The following is a 20,775-nucleotide window of genomic DNA, read 5'->3' as shown; positions in this document are numbered from 1 at the left end:
AATTACCAGCCCGACACCGGCGTGGCTTGTGCTGCCTGCACACCAGACTCCCACTGCTGTCAGCATCCTGCCATTTCAGAAGCGCGGCGGTGCCCCGGGCCCGAGGTCCCTTTTCTGTTTCCCCTTCAGGTTTAGTCCTGTCTGCCTTCGTCCCTTACGCCCTACCAGATTGATTGATTCCCCTTTGGGGGCCTCGGTAGGTTATTGGGACACTCGCTAACGATGCTTTGAAGATTTCCCCTAGCGTTTGCCCTTCCCCAGAGATTTCTCAAACAGCAGTGGGAGTGGAAGCAAAGGCTGCTCGGAGCTCGGTGCCCTCTGCAAGCAATTGCTCTGCACAGTTAAGCTATAAAGCAGCCCGGATTTGATTTACTTGGCCTCGCTCGCATTATCCGTGTGTCGGTCTGTCCCCACGAGACAGACGCCTCTCTGGAGGTAGAGAAAAGCCTCACGCTGCGCCTCACTACTGACGAACGGCCCACTGGCCGCGTGGTTGAGGATGCTGGGGCGGGTATCTAGGTTTCTTCACAGCTCAATCCCTTCCTGCCGCCTTCCAGGACGCTGTTTCTGCTGCTACGGATGAAGAACGGTTGGTGAAAATCCACGATGTCATCCAGCAGCTGCCCCCTCCTCACTACAGGTTAGTGCAGCCTTCACGCGGGTTAGAGCTCGGCCTTTTAGCGTCGCTACCGTTTCAGGAGTGAAATGATACAATTCCAGCCTCCCCTCTCACAATAGCTGCTCTATTCCTCTGTATACTAAAATGGTTTACGGCTACATAAAGTTGATTTATATTTCAGTTAGCTCCTTACCAAACACTACATACTTTGCATAGTCTTACGTGACTTCCTTGGAAACTACATCTGGGAGGCCCGTACAAGCGTGCTGTGGCAGAAGCAGCTGATAGCGCTGAGGAAATAGTTTTACTGAGGGTGGAGCTGGGGGGGACACAATACCAGCTCTAGGAATCACCATGGAAGAAAGGGAAACGTAGCCAAAAAATTGGTTCGGGCCTGCAGTTTAATTCAGTGAGGTGGATTTTGTCTCCAATTCCACATGCCGTGTGCCCCCCACACCCCCCCCCCCCCCGCAATAGTAGTAACTACCAAATTACAATGCTGCTCCAGTAGAATAAATAATTATAAGCTCGTGTTTAAAAATCACCAGTTAATTATAATAATATATTCAAACTAATTAGTATTAATAACTTACATGGTAATGAGATTTGACTAAGTATAACAACATGTTAATGATCTTTTAGTATTAAAAATGATGGCAGGGTATGGTAAAAAGGCATTGGACAATTTGGTGATTGGTATTAATAACTAACTATACTGTATGTTAATGAGTCTTTAAATAGTATTAATAACTAATCGTTGTAATGATGAATGGTACCTACCTTGTAATTAGCTATTTACACCAATTACAATACATAATTGATCAAGACTACTTGCCATACATCTCCATCTAATTTTCTCGGGTGCGTTCCACCTTTTCCCTAAAATGACTCTTTATTTTATGGGGCGAAGAAACTTGTTTAACTTGGCGATCGTGCTGCCTCTGTGGGTCTTAGTCTTAGACCAGAGCGGGGGTGTGGGAGACACCTGGATGCAAAATGCTGTAGGGGGACAGGGCTGCTGCTCTCCCTCCTTTCCTGAGGTTTGCTTGATAAAAATCAAACCCACACTTTTATTTTTCCTGCTACTCTGCAGTGTTCCACGCGGGTACTGGGCCTTTGGCAGCATGAGCTGCAGCAGGGCTCTGCAGGGTGCTGGAGAGGGGTCCGTTTTGTTTCCAGCCAGAAACATCCCTCTTCACTCGGGGCCTTGTCCATTTGTGGAATTTGGAGCCACACAGCCCCCCCATCCTCTTGCCCACCCCCGGAAAAATAAAATCCAATGCAGTAAGACAGACCGAAGCCAGGGCTGCTGCCAGCAACAGCTCCGAGGAAGACACATCAGCATTTCCACGACCACCTTGTGCTTCCTCTTCCTCATGCGTGTTAGCAGTAGTGCTTAATATAAAGAAACAAAACTTACTTTTTTTTATGTGAACAGAAGCCTCTGGAGTTTAACCCTAGTCGTCTGCTGTACAAGAAACCTGTAGCCAGTGATTTAATAGGTAGAACTTGGATATAATTGGTTGTTTTTTAACATCCCGGGGTGCCTAAATAACAGCTGCCCCCCTCACCAGGATTAACATTCCCCAGCCTTCCCCCCCGCCCTGCTGTCACGCACGGTGCGGGGGGAGCGTTCCTGCCGCACCGTGAAGCAGCCGGGTGATGGAGTTCCAGGGCGCTCAGCTCCTAGAGCCTGCTGTGCTCGTGGCCTTGAGATTATTCTCCGTGTTTGCTGGATCCAGCCCTCGGGCTGAGAGCAAACCCTTTAACCATCTTTTTGCTGAGCCTGGACAAATCAGGAGAGGCTGCCCTTAGCCCACCCACCCCCCCCATATAATTATTTGCTAAAGGCAACTTTACCGTCACTCTTAGGGTACATGGTTCAACATTTTTTTTTTTTTCTGTGAGCTGTCAAACAAAAAGAAACTAATGAACTGGGGTTTGTTTTGTAAACTGCAGCATGGCTCTGCTCATCGGTGCTGAACGTTTGCCTGTCTCCTGTTTTCCAGGACACTGGAGTTCCTAATGAGACACTTAGCTCGTCTGGCTGATTACTGCTCCATCACAAATATGCACACTAAGAACTTAGCAATCGTCTGGGCTCCAAACCTCTTAAGGTATTCTTCTCCTTCCCTATTTCAATACAAGATAAGTTTTTATATTTATAAAAACCAGATACCTATTCTCCAGAAAATCGCAACTTTCAGCAGGTGAGAGAGAGATCTTCCTTTCTTCCATCCAATGTCCTCTTCTCCTCATAGAAAATTTGTAACAGGATTTTTTTTTATTCCAAGCAGGGGCTTGAGACCAGCTGGCGAGCTCCTGAGCCAGTGCCATAAAATAGCCCCCGCTGTTGTCAGTGGAGGGAACACCCCAGAATTATTCCGTCTCACCGCAGTGCAATTCCACTGCCTGCAGTTCAGTAGTGGCGAGGAAGCATTCCCCCCACTCTCTTTTCTAGAGGATAATTTCCCCTCTCCTAGTTAGACGAGACTAGTGTGTCCTCAATCATCCCAGAAAATTTATTCAGTGGCATCGCTGATTTCCCATTGCATAAGTCTCTAGAGTCTAATTGGACAGCTTTTGGCTGCAAAAATTCAAACTTATGGAAATTATCTTGGATAAATCAGTCCCCTAAAATTTGTTTGAAATGTGCATATAGGGTAGTTTAAAATTAATGGTGTAATTTAAAATTTTTGCTTTAAATAAAAAAAAAAAAATGACCTGGCCTCTATTGGATTGATTTCTGAACTGCTTTTGTTACCAACCTGAGAAATCCGAGTCATAGATTCCCCTGTGTGCAGTTAATGAGGGTAAGCTCTTTTCTCCTTTCTGGCAATTCACCCGCAAGCAGTCAAATGATCTCTTGTTTGAGTTTGCTTTTGTGAATATTGGGGTACTTGCTGAGCAGGATCAGTTGGAGACATTCCGTGCTAGAGGGAGAAATCACATTAGAAGGCCGCGGTGAGCTTTGTACAATGCCACTGCATTAAACTGCTGCCATCCAGAGTAGCTGGAAATAAATTAACAGAAAGCTCCCCGTTTTGGGTATGCAGTACCTCGGTCCGGACCTGCCGCGCACTCCTTGTCCTTCGAGCCCCAGTGTTCCTCCTGTCACTTCAGCAAGACTCGAGCCCAAACCCAAAATCTGGCTATAAAATCACTAGTCAGTACGGTCATTTGTGTAATGCTTTGATGAGATTTAATCTCTTAACTGCCCCTAAAGTCTCGTCTGCCTGAGCAACCAGGCACAATAGCTCGACACTTGCCAAAGCCTTACCCAAAGGGAGCGCATCTTCCCCTGTTCTTCTGCCTGTCCGCCTTTCATTTACTCTGCCTTTTCTTCAGATCAAAGCAGATCGAGTCTGCCTGCTTCAGTGGAACAGCTGCCTTCATGGAGGTGCGAATCCAGTCGGTAGTTGTGGAATTCATCTTGAACCACGTGGACGTCCTCTTCAGTTCCAAACTCAGCTCAGTCATACGAGATGGAGCAGGTGAGCGTCTTCCTCCGCTTTACCTTGATCAGAAAAGGTAGCAGGCACTTCATGGGTATCTGAGCCTCTCCTGGGACATTTGAAATATGGTTTTACTATAACCTAGAGGACAGATTTCCAGGGTTACGATGTCAGAACGTGACAAATAGAGCCTGGTTTTAGAAATTGTCATCAGTACCTTTCCTAGAAGCCAAGGATGCTCTGCAGAAGTGCACATCTCAACATTTGCCTGCTGCTTTTACATCCTAGCGCTGAGAAACTGTAAGGAAGCTCTTTGAAATCTTTGTCCCTCCTGCTCCCTCCCCTTCTTTTTAAACCCGTCATCACCAGTGCTCCTGCACGTGCTTTTGAGCTGTCTCACAGCACCACACAATGCACGCTCTGTCTACCCTTATCAGCACCTTAGAACATAAATAGAAATGAACCGATTTAAAGAAAACTCTCTGTCCTCAGTCACGTAGACACTAAAAAACTTAGTCTGCCTCTTAGCAGGGAATATTTAGACACCTGCTATCTCAATTATTTCTTCCACGTAGGCTGGGTGGGTGAATGAGCAGGGCCGCCCAGCCGCGTGGCTCAGCCTGCACTGGCCCTGCAGCTGTTGCCCAGGTCTCTGCTCCTGGTGTCAGTTTTTGGCTTCGGGCTGAGGAAGAACCTGCAGCACCCTTGGGCCAACCCTGGAGTGCTTGAAACGTCATTCAGCCTCAGAACCTACAGATGTCCCTGGAGTAACTGCTAAGACCCTCAGTATACTTGATCCATTGGAAAGAACAGAGTTGCACCAGGAAGAAAGTTTACTCTGTGTGTTAAGATCAACAAACGTGGATCCCACAGGCTGTTATTACTCCTGAGCGGGGCTTTTTGTGTACCGTGTGCTTTGCTAACCTGCCCTTCCTGGGACACGTGCCCAGTCAGTGCAGTTACCACCACCTCTGGAGCACAGATAACCGTTTTACCCGTATATTTGCTGCTCCTTGCTTTTAAACAAACCCCTAGCCCTCCTTAGGATAGCAGAGTTGCTCCGAGTCCAGCTTTTGTTCCTACTGGAAGGCAATTTTAAGTCAACGGGAGCCAGAGGTTAGCTTGGCCGAACAGGAACGGCCCGCAGCAGGCTGAGCTCTGCCAGGGAAAGATAAACATGCTAAGGGTCTGAGCCAAACGATTATCCAGGCTTAGAATGGACCGTGTAAATTCGGCTAATTGTTTAATGACTTGGTCATTCGCATTCAGCGTGCTTTGACACAAAACTGGCAGGGAGAAGGGTCAGGCCGTTTCACGGCGTATCAGCGAAGCGCAGGAGTCCTGGGCGACGACGGGGCGGCATCCGCTTCGGCGCTTCCAAGAGCCTCCGTTTTCGAGCACGGCTTCTTGCCTGTACCTGCCCCTGAGAGCTGGAAGGGAGGATATTCCCAAGCCTGCTTTAAGCCGTTCTAGGGAAGGCTGTTGCCAAGGCAGCTGGAACCCAAACTTCACCCGGGATGGCATTTACAGCTGACACCCCAGACTGTGCACGCTTTACACCAGAGCTGTGATGCTGGAAGGATGGATGGAACCAACCAGGACGTTGATGTGGTGACACACTTGCCCCCGCCCCCCCTTTAACTCAGGTGAATTAACCGTGTAAATACTCACACAGTAAGCGATGGTGCACAAAAGACAGCTGCTCCTTGTGCTCCTCTACCCCGCAAGCTGACCTGACAGATCCCGGCAGCAGCAGGCAACGTCAGCTGCTTCTGCAAAAACGTACGTGTTTGTCTCCAAAACCGAGCACAAGCCGTAGAAAGGCCGAGGGCAAGACACACAGCTAGGTTCTCTTTCCTACGTCCATCTGCACGCGAGTTTGTGGCCCCCTCAGCCACACTCGGCATTTCCTGCTGCCCTGAGCGGTGGGACCTGGGCCCGACTGAAGCCGAGCCTTCTAAGAAAAAAAAACATCGCTTTTCTTTACACTTTTGCATACAGATGAAGCTGAAGCATGTCAGTGAAGGTTTTTAACCTACCTGCTGCCCTTTGCCTTTTTTAAAATACACTAAGCTGCTCTCATAATTGAGAATTTTTTTTTTTTTTTTTTTTTTGTCATACCTCTGACAAAATGGTTATTTTGACCACATCTTTCAGCGGCTGGGATAACAAAGATTTAGGAAAACACAGCACCTCCCTAGACACCCAGAGCTTTGATCTCCCTACCGCTGGTTTCTGATTCTCCCTGTGGTTTATCCCTTCCAGGGCACAGTTCTTTATCACGGCCCAAGTCCCTGTTGGTGTCCTCTCCTTCCACAAAGCTGCTCACGCTGGAGGAAGCGCAGGCACGGACACAAGCGCAGATCAACTCTCCCATCGTGGCAGACAGCAAATACATAGAAGTGGGAGAAGGCCCTGCAGCTTTACAGGGGAAATTCCACACGGTTATAGACTTTCCATCCGAAAGGTAGAGACGAGTTTCCTTTCCAGCATGTGTCATAACTGGGTTTGGGTTTTTTTTTTTTTTTTTGATTACAGCAAAAATTTGCCGATGCTTTCTTACAGTAGTCATACGTAAAGTGGTGTAGCCAGTTTTCCACCTGCTTTGAACTCTGTGAGGATTCTGCTTACATCTGCTGTCCCGTAGACTCAGTTTAGCCATCGAACTTCTGTGCCACTCCCTTCTTTTCAGCAGGGCTATCATTAAATGTACGAAGCCGTGTTGTATGGGACACATCTAGGTGCCTGCGCTAGTCAGGCGCGCAGAAATGTAAACAGGGTGAACACCTGGAAACATTGGGGTTTTCCAGATTTCAGGACTAACTGCCTGTAACAAATGCAGGTTCCCCTCGAAGCGGAACAGTCGAACAGACTCGATGACACTAGAAATTACATGTGGCAGTGGGAGGAGGCGAATGTGATTTTACAGCATGAGCGAGGGATGCTTTTGAATACCTTTTATGGCTGCACAGTTCCTCAGAGAACTGCTGCATCTGCTAGCTAAATTAAAGCCAGTCCCTCGGCTGCTGTACTGTACAAGTACGGAGCCTTTGCTCACCTGCATTGCACCCGCTTTGCATGGTTTGGTGGAATCTACCCAGCAAGACTTTAAGACTGAGCTATAAGAATTAAAACATCCTCAGCTCGTTAAAAGAGACCAAGTTTCTAAGCTCTGTTTCAGCAGAAACCAGGTAGCGCTAAAAAACCAGGAACAGGAACTAAATGCAGCTTTCCCCTTCTAACAATTTGCTCTGTTTTCTCACGCCAGAAAAAGGCCACCCAGCAAGATGAAGAAATCGCCAGTTGGCAGTTGGCGGTCCTTCTTCAACCTGGGCAAATCATCGTCCGTGTCCAAGCGCAAACTCCAGCGCAATCCCAGTGAGCCCTCAGAAATGAAAGCCATAGCCCTGGCAGGTAAGGGTGCAAAAATCCAGCTTTCAGATAAACTGGGGGGGGTGGCAATGCAGAATTCCTGTTTACAGTGTGCTTTTATCTCCTCCTAGCGTGCAAGCCGCTCATAACACCTTCGGTTAACGGCAGCCTTTCCTAAATTTCACATTAGCTCGGGAGCCGAACCTGCTAGAGCCCACACCTCTAACGTTTTTCTCAGAGTAGCTTTTGAAAGGCAAGATGTGGGCACTGCTATAATAAGTCGCAGAATAATTCCTTCTGACACGCTTACTGTGAAATAAGAATACGGTTCTGGCTCCCTTTGCTGCTCTCAAAAGGCACACAATTGAAAAGGTAAAGGCACTTGTTCACAAGCACCTTCACCCTGAAAACGATACCACGGTAACTAGGAGGCATCCAGCAACCTTTTGGTAGCCACATCCAACGTACGTAGATGAATTCTCAGCCCTTTCTGTGTATAGTTCACTGTTTCTTTCCAAATTACAAATAGCAACAATGCGTTTTTGCGGGAAAACGTGCCACAAATCCCTAAACGTGGGCCAGCCAGTGAGGACTTTCATCCCATTTTCTCCCCGGTGCCATTTTCAAATTATAACCCTCATAGTCCTCCTCGGTATAATAAACACATTGTATGAATGTGCTTTAAGACTGTCTCCTTGGAGCACCGAAGTCAGACTTGTTTAGTACTCGTAAAACGAGTTGTGCAAATATTACTTCCTTGCCCATTTTTGAGGGGCTTTGTTTGCTGGCAGGAGCGAACCAGTTATCGCAGGCACATCCTGACAGAGTCTGTAGCGGGTTGATGTGAGGAGTTGTTTCCCAACCTGGCATCTTGCAGCAGTTAGTTACCATTTCAGTAATTTCCCTTTCCCCAGTCTGTAAAATGAGTATCAAAAAAAATCAGTTCACGCCCTCGTAAACGCTTCTTGCCCGATAGTACAGAATCGTGGGTTGACAGGGGCCGCTGTAGGGCAGTCTCCTCTGCAAAACAGGATCATATCTTCCTTAGAGAGCAAAGCATAGTCACGGGGGAAAGGGATAAAGGTTTTCTTTAAGGACTTTGGAGTAAAAAGCCAAAACTAAACCAACCCAAACCCACAACGGTTACTCTCGGGAGAGCGGTACTGTTGCTGGAAACCTACGTTGTGTTTTTCCTGCCACCGTTACGTTGCAAACGCTTTTCCAGTTCAACTTTTCACTGTCCCGGTTGCATTTCCTCAGGGGGACGAGGAGACAGCGGGACTCTTCGCTCAGCTAAGAGTGAAGAATCGCTTACCTCTCTGCACGCTGTCGATGGTAAGACAAAATTGTGCCTGGGCTTTTAACGCGTGTGGATTAACAAAGGCGGTTGGACATCACTGACTGCAGATGTTTGACAGGGCAGGTTTTCTACCCCCCCCAGTAAAAGCTGTGCTTGCTAATAATGAAGCAGCTTCCCCCTGCCCGACGCAGCTGGGTAGGGGTATCACAGACAACTTCTCTTCGTGCTTTTGTTTTCCTTCTCAGGTAAAAAAGGCAAACTTCTTGCTTTCGTACAGCTGGCACCGCTCGCTTACATTCGTTCCTTGCCATCTCCCAATTCTGTTCTAAGATGGGGAAGGAAAATGCTTCCCGAGAAACCCTTATGTCTCCAGCTCACTTGAGCTAGTTTTGCTTTTGCACTCAGCTTAGTTTCAGACGAAATCAGACGTGACAACCGCTGTAAAAGGAGTTTGAGCAAACGTGATCAACAGCTACTGCTAACGACATCACTTCTGTGTTCAGAGCTCCCCAGCTGAGCGTCTTGCACGCTGCCTTAAGACTGCTTTCTGGACAACACCCAGCTATCACCTCCCGGACAGACAGATTTTAACACTAACCCGTGCTTCTCTGCTCCCTCCTAGGTGAATCTAAGCTGTTCCGACCCAGAAGACCCAGGTCCAGTAGCGATGCGTTGTCCGCTTCCTTCAACGGAGAGCTCTTGGGAAACATGAACCGCTGCAATTCTTACGACAACCTTCCCCACGACGACAGCGACGGGGACGAGGGGCTCATCCACGTTCCTGCCCTGATTTCTCCTCGATCTGCTGAAGACGTTGACCTGAGCCCACCGGACATCGGAGTCGCTAGCCTGGATTTTGACCCTATGTCTTTTCAGTGCAGCCCGCCCCAAGCAGAGTCCGAGTGCCTGGATAGCAGCACCTCCCTGCTGGAGTCAGTCGGCATCAACAAGGAGAAGCCAAGCCTACTAAAGAAGGATTTGGAATCGGGCAGCCAGTCCCAGACACCAGGCAGTGCCACGAGCTCTGAGCCAGTCTCCCCTTACCAAGAGAAGATGAGCCCCTTCTTTACTATGGACCTGAGCCCAACGGAGGAGAAGGCCTGCAAGCCCCATGCCTTCTCACCCAAGGGGGGGCGAAAGCCCCTCAAATCCCCGCCGCCAACCGCGCCAGAAGCCGTCCCCTTCGCCCTGCCCAGCCGCGTGTCAGAAGCCCTCGGGGGAGTGCCCGTCCCATCCAGGAACTCCTCTGCTTCCAGCTGGAGCAAAGGGATTGGCATCGCCGAAATCGCAAACAGGTCCCCAACCCAGATGTCCTTGCCCCTGAAAAACAGTGAAACGGGAGCAGGGGAGGGAGCCCACCAAGAGCTACCGCACGCCCAGCTAGTGGCTGCTGGCAAGCCAGAGTTGCCAGAAGAAGGAGAGAGACCAATGTCAAGCAGTCAGAATAAGACTGTACCCACTGGACACGCACAGCCAGGTACAGTGCATTTTCCTCCATTCTTTCTTTAAGTTCCAAAGGGGACCTGCTCTCAGAACCATCCTCCTCTGCGTGCCTTTTAGGAGAGGGGATTGCCCGTCAGTTCTGATCGCAAGTGTCTTGCAGGGCTGTGCAGATCACTAAGGTCTTAACCTCTGCCTTCTCCCTACATCACACCAATCTCGGATAATTTTCCATACTACTTTGTATCCCACTTGTTTTTTTTTTCCCCCCATCCTGTCATGCGTGAAAATCTATAGCGTGTCCTTCTAAATCATTTCAGCCAATAGACCGTCTAAGACTTTTCTTTTTTAAACTAAAAGATCTGCCAACACTTGAAGAAGGGACCTTTTCGCCTAAAACCTTATGGTCAAAATTGTGTAAGGGTATCTCGTTCTCTGCTACCTACTTCCTACCTCTAGAAATGCAAGAGGAGCCTTTAGACAATCTCTTGTGTTTTTTCCTTTTCGTGATGAACTGCTGGGCTATTGAGCAGCGTTTGCATGTGAGACAGAAGATAGTGTGTTTCCCATCAGAAGGAATTGCCACTGTGAAAGTGTGGAAAGCATCTATTTTTTTTATAATAGTCGTTAAGGTTAGGTCACTCTCCTTACTGGGTAACGTAAAATCACTCACTCTCTCAATTTTCCCCCCATCAGGAGCAGTTGCCCTCGACTCCCCCCAGGATCCTGTTCCCGTCAGTTCTGTGTCTCTTATCCCTCCTCCTCCTCCGAAAAACGCAGCGCGCATGCTAGCCCTAGCGTTAGCCGAGTCCGCACAGCAAGCGTCCGCTCAGTCTCAGAAAAGGCCAGGAGATGCTCACTCTGAAAGCACAAATTACGGAGAGGCTGAAGCTGGCACAGCTCTAGAAAAGCTCCATCTCTCTGCTGGTGCTCCAGACAAGCTCCACCTGTATACCAGTCTGCCCGAGAACCGACTCCACTTCCAGCCTGGTGCACCAGTAGAGCAGGATTTCCAAGGTAGCAGCACGCCCGGGGAGCAGAACCACCCGCCCGGGGCGCCTGGAAACCGGGACCCCCCACCTCTGCACCCTGGCATGCCTGGGGACGTGCCCGATAGCGGAGACGCAGAGCAGGAGCAGGCCAGCTTCCATCCTGGTAAACCGGGGGACAAAGATCACTTCCCCGTCCCTGCCGGGGACTGGGAGCACCCGCCCCACCACGCTCCAGGGGCGCTGCCTGACTGGGAGCCACCCACAACAGACTTGCCTGTAGATAAGCCCCACCACCCCCGGGCGTGCGTGGCTGGGGACAAGCACCACGTCCCTCTCTGCGCGGCCGATGACGAACTGCACTCTCCTCCCGCCGTGAGCGCCGGGGAGAAAAGCACCCCGGCCTCAGTGCCCTATTTAACCACCGTCCAGGCGACAGCAGCTCCAGCCCCGACTCAGGCAGACGGCGCCGCGCCGTGCCCGCTCGCGGCCGGCCAGCCCGCCCTGCCGCAGAGGGCAGATCACCAGTCAGCCACGGGACAAGTGCCAGCCGCCTCCGCCAAAGCACCGAATGGTTCCAGCCAGGTAGGTGGATGTGCCCCCCCCCACCCCAGCCTCGCACGTCCTGGCGCAGCTGAGCCGTGATGGTAGGGAGGCTGAGCTTGGGGGAAGTCGGGCTGAATCCGAGCGGCTAGAGATTCACAGGTTACTGGAAGTTTTGTATATAACACAGACACAGCCTTGCAGGAGAGCAGCGCAGAATTCCCCAAGTGAACATCCCAAGATACCTGGTCTCCTTGATTTGAAATGGGGGGGGGGGGGAAAAACCCAAAAGTATCTGCTGGAGCGACCGACACGGGGAGGGCTAGTTTAGAAGTGCTCAGAAACAAGTAAGAATTTTGGCGTCCTCTCTTCACCGAGGCTGACAATACCTTCTTCCAACATCCTCTTTAACAAATAAAGCAGGTCAGATTCCTTGTCTGAGAGTTAGACCTGGAAATGTTCACCCAGAAAGCCAGACAGCCTGCTGCCCGTGAAGCATGCGCGCCTGCAACCTGTCTTAAGCACCACAGCCACATTTAAGGAAGGGATTTCTGCTGTATTACACTACTTGATCTGCTCACCAGGGTGTGAGGAGTTTAACCGCCGGTACGTTTTCATTAAGACGAGTCCAATTATAGGCAGACCCCCTTTACAAAACACTGGGGCAACTCTGTAAAAGTTCTAAGCTGCTGCTCTAAAGACACGGCCGCCGCCTCCTCCTCTTCCTCTAGTTTGACATTCGCAGGGGGGGCCCTGAACTGTCCCAGAGATTGCCCCTGCCGAGAAAGGGAACCTACGGCGAGCAGCCACTGGCTCTCCGCAGCAAACAGAAACCAGGCACAGAAAAATTTAAATTGAACTAACCCATAGGAGCACCTGTGGTATTTTAGCTAGAGACTAGTTGGGGGAAAGGGGCTTGTCTCTAACTGCTGCCGGTTTCTTCCCTCTAGATTTGGGGTGCGACCACGCCTGAAAAGCCACCCGAGCCCTCGCCTGGTTTTGTCTCCGAGAGCAGTTCCACCACCCGCTGCTCCTCTTCTGTGCCCGCGGGCCACCAGAGCCTTCTGGAAAAGCCTCGGGAGACCCCGAGGGCTCCCCCGCTGCACCTGCGCTCCGAGTCCGTCCCTACGCACTCCTCCTACGGCTTTACACCCCCCGTCCCCCCCGTGAGAACGCTGGAGAGCAAAATCGCTGCCGCCCTGCACTCGAACAACACGGACACCGTCAACAACTCCAATTACCACGCCTTCCTGGCCTCCTCCATGCTGGCCTCCTCGGTGGAGGAAGCCCTGCTGCCGCCCCCGCCGCCCCCCCCGCCCAAGCACGCCTCCCTGCAGTCTGTGTACGTGCCGCATCCCAAGCCGGACACCCTCCCCGAGCCCCCGGGCCCAGACGCCTACCTGCCCCACAAGCCGGCCTCCATCCACCAGTACAGGCCCGAGAGCGTTCCCCCTCACGGCTCCTACCACGCCAAGCCCGACCAGCACCCAGCCTTCCCTCCTCGCTCGGAGACGCCCACGTCCCGCTACAACACCTACGCCAGCCAAGGGAAGGGCGCCTCGGCTCCCCACGCCAAGCCCCGCAGCCGGCCGGAGTTGGTGGCCTCCGTCAGCCCGACGGGCCTGCGTAGCGCCAGCTACGCCGAGGACGCTCCGCCCTACCCCACCATCCGGAGGGTTCAGTCGCTGCACGTCCCCGCCCCGGCCGCCTCTGCCATCCGCTCCGTTCCCATCTCGCGGACCGAGGTGCCTCCGGACGACGAGCCCCTGTACTGCCCGCGGCCCCTCTACCAGTACAAGCCCTACCAGCCCCACTCCGACTACCACGTAACTCAGCTGCAGCCTTACTTTGAGAACGGGCGGGTGCATTACCGCTACAGTCCTTACTCCAGCTCTTCCGCATCCTCTTACTACGCCGCCGCTGATGGGAGCTTTTACGACCTGGACCCGTACAGCACCGTGCGGGTCCGCCCTTTCCACCCCCTGCCCAGCCGAGACTTCGCCTCCTACGCCTCCCGGCTGCAAAGCAAAGGCTTGTACCGCTACCCCAGCCTGGCCGCCTACCCCCGGGGCGGCCTCATCGGCCACCTAGCAGGCAAGGAGCACAGCTTCATCAGCAGAGACGTGCCTCCCGCCCCGGACATCAAGCACATGTACGTGTCGTGGGACCTGGAGGACATGGAGAAGTACCGCATGCAGTCCATTCGCCGGGAGAGCCGCACGCGCCAGAAGGTGAAAGGGCCGGTGATGTCCCAGTACGACAACGTGGCCCCGCTGCTGCAGGAGGAACTGGGAGGGCTGGATGTGATTCACTTGCGCAGCAAATCGGATCCCGGGAAAAGCGGCCTGCTCACCGTGGCGGAAGGGAAGGAGGGGAGGTACCCGGCCAAAGCAGCTACGCCCGAGGGGGACGAACGTTACTACCTGCAGCACCCCGAGCCGGAGCTGGACAGAGCCCACTACCACGGGGCCTACGGGAACGGGCAGGCGGAGAAGCCGTCCCTCCCCCAGAAGCAGAGCAGCGTCCGGAACAGAAAGCTGCACGAGCCGGGCTGCAACGCCAGCGACCACAGGACGCACTCGCAGCAGGAAGCGAGCCACAGGCAGGCTCCCGAATCCAAAAACGGGCCCCCTTATCCCGACTACAGGCCCAAAGGCGGCCCCGAGCCCTCCGAGCCCATCGGCTACCAGCACGCGGGCGGCAAGTACATCCCGGCGAACCAGGAGACCCTGAGACTGAACCACAAGGAGGTGAGGCTGGCAGAGGACAGGCCGGATTTGGAGAGGGCTCGAGCCAGGCCCACCCCAGCCCTGGAGAAACACTCCAGAGACTGCTACAAGGATGAGGAGCACACCGCCCCGCCCAAGCCCGAACGGAGCCACAGCCTCAGAATGCAGCACCCCGAAACCATGGAGAGGGACTCTGCCCTCCTCTACCCCTACCAAACCCTGGGGAAACGCCAAAGCACTATGACTGTGGTGTCCCAGTATGATAATTTGGAGGATTACCATACCATGCCTCAGCACCAAAGAGGGGGCTATGTCGGAGGAGGGGGGTTTGTGCCCCCCAGTTTCACCCACGTGCACAGTAGAACTTACGCCACGGCCCTCGGCCAGGGAGCCTTCCTCCCGACGGAGCTGTGTTTGCAGAGGCCCGAAACAGAGGTCCACGTTGAGTGAGCTGGTGTGGGGGGAAGGAGGGATAGAGTCTAAGCAGCCTCTGCTGGACAGCGGACTGTTTTATTTTTTCAGTGACGGAAAAAAAAAAAAAAAAAAAAAAAAAAAAAAACCCCAAACAAACAAAAATCAACAAACAAAAAAACAAACCACCCCCACACACCCCTGCCCCGATGAGCAAAGCAAACCCACCTTCAGCCCCACCCCTACCAGCCCACCACTCACTGTTTTTATGTAGTAGAGATAGAGCTTTTTCATGTAGTTTTGAGATAACTGGAACGGCAGGGCAGGCTGTTGGCACACAGATGGTGCCGGAGAGGCTGGGCAGAGCTGAAGGAGATGCTGTTGGGGCAGGGGCCGGGAAGGAAAAGCTTTTCCTTCCCCAGACTCGACGTTGGCAGTTACCACCGCTTCCTCACCATGCCTCCGTGGTCCTGTGCATGACGGACTGTGCATGCAGCTCTTCTCCCCGTGTGTAGTAAGTTGCCCATCCCACCGCTAGTTTCCAAGAAAAGGTCTCCACGCCACGCCTTGGAAGAGCCACCGTTGTGTCCCTGCTGAGGTTACGCAGCAAGAGCGGGCTAAAAGCTGGGCAGGGGGGGGAAAAAGACTTCCCGAGTATTTTCTTCTGGATAAATGCCGAGGTCCTGCCTCTCCCTTGAAACTTATTGCTGAGGTGTAGTGGATCCACTGCAGTTGCTTTGAAGTGAGAGCCCGTTTGACTTCAAGCCTGTGGAATAGGCTCTGAAGGAAGTTCACAATGCAACGCACTTTTTCAATTGCTTGCTTAACGAGCTGCTTCTGACTACAAGAAAGCAAATTACTTTCAATTTCTCTATTGTAAAGCAGATGCCAGCTATGGGAGGCCAAGTAGGGCAGGTTTGCATTCCTCATACCAAAAGAAATACAACACAAAAGTACACCAAATCATACACACACACACGTTTGGAACAGCGCACCCATTTCATGCCAATTCCTCTTTACTGCTAGGCTATCTACAGTCCAGATGATTTAATACCACGGTGTGGCTGGCCAGACAGTATCATCTCTCTACCAAAAAAAAAAAAAAAAAAACCCACAAAAAAAAACAACAACAAAAAACAAAACAAACCTATAAATATATTAAAACAAAACAAAACAAAACAAAAAACCTCTATGGCATTATGTCCAGCTTGTAAATTGGAGCCCAACTTACCAGCTGGGAACGGCTGTGTAAGTGCCCAGTTATCTGCATGACCAGCTATTTGCCTCGGGCCAGATCCTGCAGCTCTTAGATCAGGGAACGATCCTCTTGACCTTAAACTGAAGGTCTACAGGACAGGGCTTTCCGTAACCTTTTCAGTTCAGCGTTGGCAAGGGGAATCCCTGTGAGGTTGTGGCACATACACAGTAGTGACGTGCTGTGAAAGAGTTTCGCCTCCCGTCTCGCAAGTGTAGCTCCTGCCAGTATTCAGTCAGCAGTAGGGACAAAGGGCCAGTGCACTCTAGGACACGCTAATACCGTTGTCCTCGGTGTTTAAAAGCTTCCCCTATGGTAAAAGAAGCCAGGCAGCATCTCACTTGCAGCCTCTCAGACTTCCCAGGACTCGCTACCACCCCACCCTCATAAATAAAAGCACACCTCTTTCATTAGGCAGGGCTTGCAAGCAATACTTGAGATTTAGGAGTTTTTAAAATGTTCACTGGTAAATTCCAAGGCCGTCCCCGTTCCATGTGGTTGAAGAACTTCTCTACCCATTTTGAATCTCTTAATGTTTTATTCAAAACCTGGAGGTCCTGCAGTTAGCACACAGCTGTGAAAGTTAAAGGGACCTTAGAAGGGTTTTTGAACAAAAGTTTCACGGCTATTTTGAGGCTTTTAAATCATAAGGAAAACCTGCTTCTAGTAGCTAATTAGTCTTTAGCTGTTTGCTTCTTTTAATCTTGTAGCCTTGTCTGGGGCTGTTTCAGTAACACTACCTTATGGTCCTATAATTTATTGTGCAATGCTGTTGTTTTAAGCATTTTGTTTAGAAGAGTTGTTCTTGAATGTTACAGAAATAAATCTGGCAGTCAGAGGAAAAAAAAAAAAAAAAAGGGGGGGGAGAAAAAAAAGAAAAAAAGAAGCACTGTGATCCAGATTACCACAATCTCCTTGTGAGTAATTACCAGGTTGAGGGGCTGTTTTTTGTGAGGGAATGCTTTTACTAATTTTTTTTTTTTTTTTTTTTTCAAGGAAAGCTAACAAAACAAAAATTCTATAAAGAGGGGTCGTTAGGGGAGCCGTGTCACGGGCCACCCTGCCTCCGTTGCTGGCTGACCCCGGGGACAGGCTGAGCTGCCCGGATGCCTCGGCGCACGCTCGCCCAGGCAGCCCCGTTTCAGTACGTGCCCTCGATGCGTTCGGGCTGGGACCAGTCCTCAACCCTTGTAGCACAGTTTCACACCCCCCCACACCCCCCCCCCCCAGCTGCCAGTTACCTGCCGAGGTCCCCAGCTGAAGCAGGGACAACGCGTTCGGTTCAGGCTATTTGGGATTCAGGTAATGAGAGCTGTAGGTCAAACCTCGCTCTCCACGAAAGCCTTAACTCCCCCCCCCTCCTGCCCTCAATTTTGGCCTTACCTTAACCAGGACTATCCTACCATGAGGGGGCTGAACCCAGCTCCCGCTAATTGTAAACACCTCGGGATTTTCCTGCTCAAAGCCACCGTCTCCCCTTAGAGCTCAAGTGCCATCCCTGGACAACTTCTGTTTTCTTGTACCATGGCCCGCCCGTGAAGCGCCGGGTGCTAAGCCCCCTCTTGCCCCACGGGAAACAAAAAGCTGTCCGCCCCGTTCAAAAAGAGCTGCTGGAAGTGCACACCCAGACGGCTGCTACAACCAGCCTTCCCCTTGAGGAGGAGGTGGTCTCTGTTAAAACAAAAAAGGAAAAAATGACACACGGCAGAGAGCGTAGTGCCCAGCCATCCCTCAGCCCAGCCGCGTCGACGTGTACCTACGTCAAGGGCTGGGAGCTCTCGGAGAACCCAAACTAAACTTCTCTGCACCCGTGTTGAGCCACAAGTACCAAAAAAAAAAAAAAAAACCAACAAAAAAAGCAAGGTTAAGGCACCAGCTTTTCCCAGACAAACGATACAGATAAGCACCTTTCTTTTGGTGTTGCTACTGCCCACGGCTTAACCATCTTCAGCAGTCCCCCCCGCGTCCACCCCACGCAAAGCCATATAGTGAACTATGCAGTTCTGCTCTTGCACTGTGGTTAATCTGATGGTCCTTAGAAAGAGTCCTACATCCTCGTTAACCCGAGTCACGGTAAAGTCAAACCGTCCAGCTGGATCCTTCCAAAAAATCCTAGGCTGAGATTACAAGGGGCGTCGTGCGCCAGAGCGAGGAGGGGAGGTTACACCAGATGCCTCAGTCAGGCGGATGATCTGGAGGTAAGTTCAGTTCTTGGCCTCCTAGCAGAGAAATGGGAGAGAGCGAGGGGACGGCAACGCGAACAAGACTCCACTGCAAGTCCAGTTCTGCTCAGATTAATTTATTGCCTGACCGTGTCTCCAGCAAGGTGACAAGCAGCCGTGTTCTTAACTAATTCCCTGACACTTGCCACGAGCTATCTGCGTCTTAAACTGCCGCTTGCTGGGTTTCCAGCCAGGTTTCTCCCTAGTGCACGCGAGAGTCGGGGTCCAGTAGCGTACTCCAACTCCGGATTGTCACTTCAGTTTTGGAGTGGACTGTGCGACTGTCCCGGGTTTGAGACCTTCCTTGGCCGGGGGGGGGAGTGCAGACGTTAGGTGAGTGATGAGGACGTAGCCCCTGTGAAGTCTTAAGCATTACTTTCTGATTTTTAAAGAGTCTTATCAGGTGAAATCTATATGCACACGTGACAACACACCCACAACTTTGTGCCTATGTCTTTCCAGAGAGCCTCGTTTTATGCCCATCAGTCGAAGGGGGGGGGGGGGGGGGTCAGTAAGGATTGCACAGTGGTAGTAAGTTGCTCCACAAAAACCAAAACCAACTTGAAAACACACTGTTCCTCTTTAACCCCAGAAAGGGACAGAACCTCATGCGTGCTCTGCCGCTCAGCGCTGCGTTGACAGGGCATTGACTGAAGTGACGTGTTACGTGTTAGGAAACGTGGGTGAGAAATTGTTTTCCTTCCTTCCTTCCGTTAAAGGCGGCTTAGGCGTGCAACTCTTTTTCCCGGAGCCTCGTGCTGCAGATAGCCGATGTTGAAAGGCATGGTCTGGTCCGAGCAGACAAACAACATAAAACCTTCGTGTGCAGAGTCTTGCCTCGTCCAGTTGGGGGGAGGGAGGGAGGGAGGGGGAGAAAAGGGTTGTTTTGCAGTTCATTTTCCTGCTGTAGAAGACTTGATTTTTCTTTCCCTGAGCCGCATGAGAGAAACATCCCAGAAAGTCTTGGGTTACCTTTGGAGTTCCCTTCACTTTAATTTATATAGTGTCTTTTTTTGTGAACTGGTGTAAAATGTATATGCCGACAAGCTCATGTATTTTTATGTAAATATTTTTTGTGGTTTCCCCACTTGCCCTTCTCTGTAAATATTTAGAATTCTCATATTCTTCTCACCTTGTATGATGCAGATGTGGTTTTGTTTCTGTTTTTTATTTGTACTGTAATGCAACAATCCAGACTGAGGTGTCTTGTGGTATTAAACAAAAGCAACAGTCCCACTGAGCTCACACTCAGATGTACAACTTGACAGCATTAATCAAGCCAGGTTAAAAACTATTCCATTGCGTTTGTGTGTATTTTTGTGTCTGCCTCATTAATTAACAGCGTATTTAAAAAAAAAAAAAATGGGAAATGCCAGTGTGAAGGGATGCTGGGAGGTGTCTCTAAAGACAAAGCAGGAGGAGACTTTTTATTCATATGTCAAGGCTATCGCAAAATTTCTCACCTGAAGCCCGTGCCACTGCTTACAGGTTCAAGTTATGCCTATGACCACGACTGCTTCGTAACAAAAAATAAACCAGCCTGGGCTTCTTCAGTCTCCTTTTTCGCCCAGCACAAGGAGAAATAGCTTGGCACTTGCACAGAAGGCACAGGGCAGATGAAGTTAGGACTAACAGATGGCACAGGCCACCTAACAGAGCTGGCCAGGAGGGATTCTGGGCACCACTGTAATATTCATAGTTAATTAGTAGCAAAAAGATGATTAGAGGAGGCTAATTTCATGTGTTTCTATCATTCTAAGGATGACTTCTAGCCGTCTTTTCACCCAGTGAATGTGGCAGCCTTTAGAACTGCTGCTGGTTATGAAACCAGGCTACCGCTCGGGCGGGAGGGGCTGCCGGCTATTTGGGCTTGCCAAAATCTTTGCCTCGCTTCACAGGCCAGATATTATTACAACGTTTGGCCTCTCCAGCTAAACCCTCGTGTCTAACACCACTGCTACTGAAGTTGCCCTTGAGGCCAAAGGCTGGACACAACTGGGGTGACTCGACAAACAGAAAATCTCTACTGCAGTCCAGGAGACAAATTCACATCTTAACTGGAGCGTGGCAGCTCAACAGGTTGTCTGCACAATACCTTAATTGCCAAGAGGACAACTGTCAATGCTTAGAGCTAGCCCAAAAGCCCCAGGTTTGGTGGGTAGCAGAGATCTGGACCCACTGCCTCAAAGAGCATCCCCAAGAACTGAGATACTGCCTCCCCCCAACTCGGTTCAGTCTAAAACGCTTCAAAAGCGGTGCTGTGCCCTCCCAGCCAACACGAGCATTTCCTCGAATGACACACTTGAGATCCCAGCGAGCACAGAAGTTGTCAGCTCCGGGTTTTACCACACATCAAAAGAGGGCGCGGTGCGTACAAGCGATGCTGACAGCATTTCTCAATTTCACATCCTTATTCCTCCTCCCACTGCTTTAAGGAAAA

At 51.0% G+C, this 20,775-nt stretch overlaps 1 protein-coding gene across 9 annotated transcripts in view; it reads left to right on the top strand.

Moving 5' to 3' along the window:
• The window catches only part of ARHGAP32 (Rho GTPase activating protein 32), a 258,295-nt gene extending 238,666 nt beyond the window's left edge, over nt 1-19,629 (top strand). For 8 of the 9 annotated variants that reach the window (XM_032982271.2, XM_032982272.2, XM_042800645.1 and 5 more), the window contains 9 exons: nt 558-640; nt 2,629-2,736; nt 3,968-4,113; nt 6,340-6,541; nt 7,343-7,488; nt 8,707-8,781; nt 9,369-10,223; nt 10,883-11,760; nt 12,669-19,629. In XM_032982271.2, the coding sequence (XP_032838162.2) occupies nt 558-640; nt 2,629-2,736; nt 3,968-4,113; nt 6,340-6,541; nt 7,343-7,488; nt 8,707-8,781; nt 9,369-10,223; nt 10,883-11,760; nt 12,669-14,897 (4,722 nt within the window). In that variant the 3' untranslated portion in view covers nt 14,898-19,629. The remainder of the gene's footprint in view (nt 1-557; nt 641-2,628; nt 2,737-3,967; nt 4,114-6,339; nt 6,542-7,342; nt 7,489-8,706; nt 8,782-9,368; nt 10,224-10,882; nt 11,761-12,668) is intronic. The other variant, XM_042800647.1, reaches the window with a different exon arrangement.
• The last annotated feature ends 1,146 nt before the right edge of the window (nt 19,630-20,775 follow it).

The sequence above is a fragment of the Tyto alba genome, unplaced genomic scaffold (assembly GCF_018691265.1).
Source record: "Tyto alba isolate M040663 unplaced genomic scaffold, T.alba_DEE_v4.0 Super-Scaffold_32, whole genome shotgun sequence".
NCBI lineage: Eukaryota > Metazoa > Chordata > Aves > Strigiformes > Tytonidae > Tyto > Tyto alba.
Note: the sequence above shows the minus strand (reverse complement) of the source record. Positions and strands in the feature narration are given on the sequence as shown.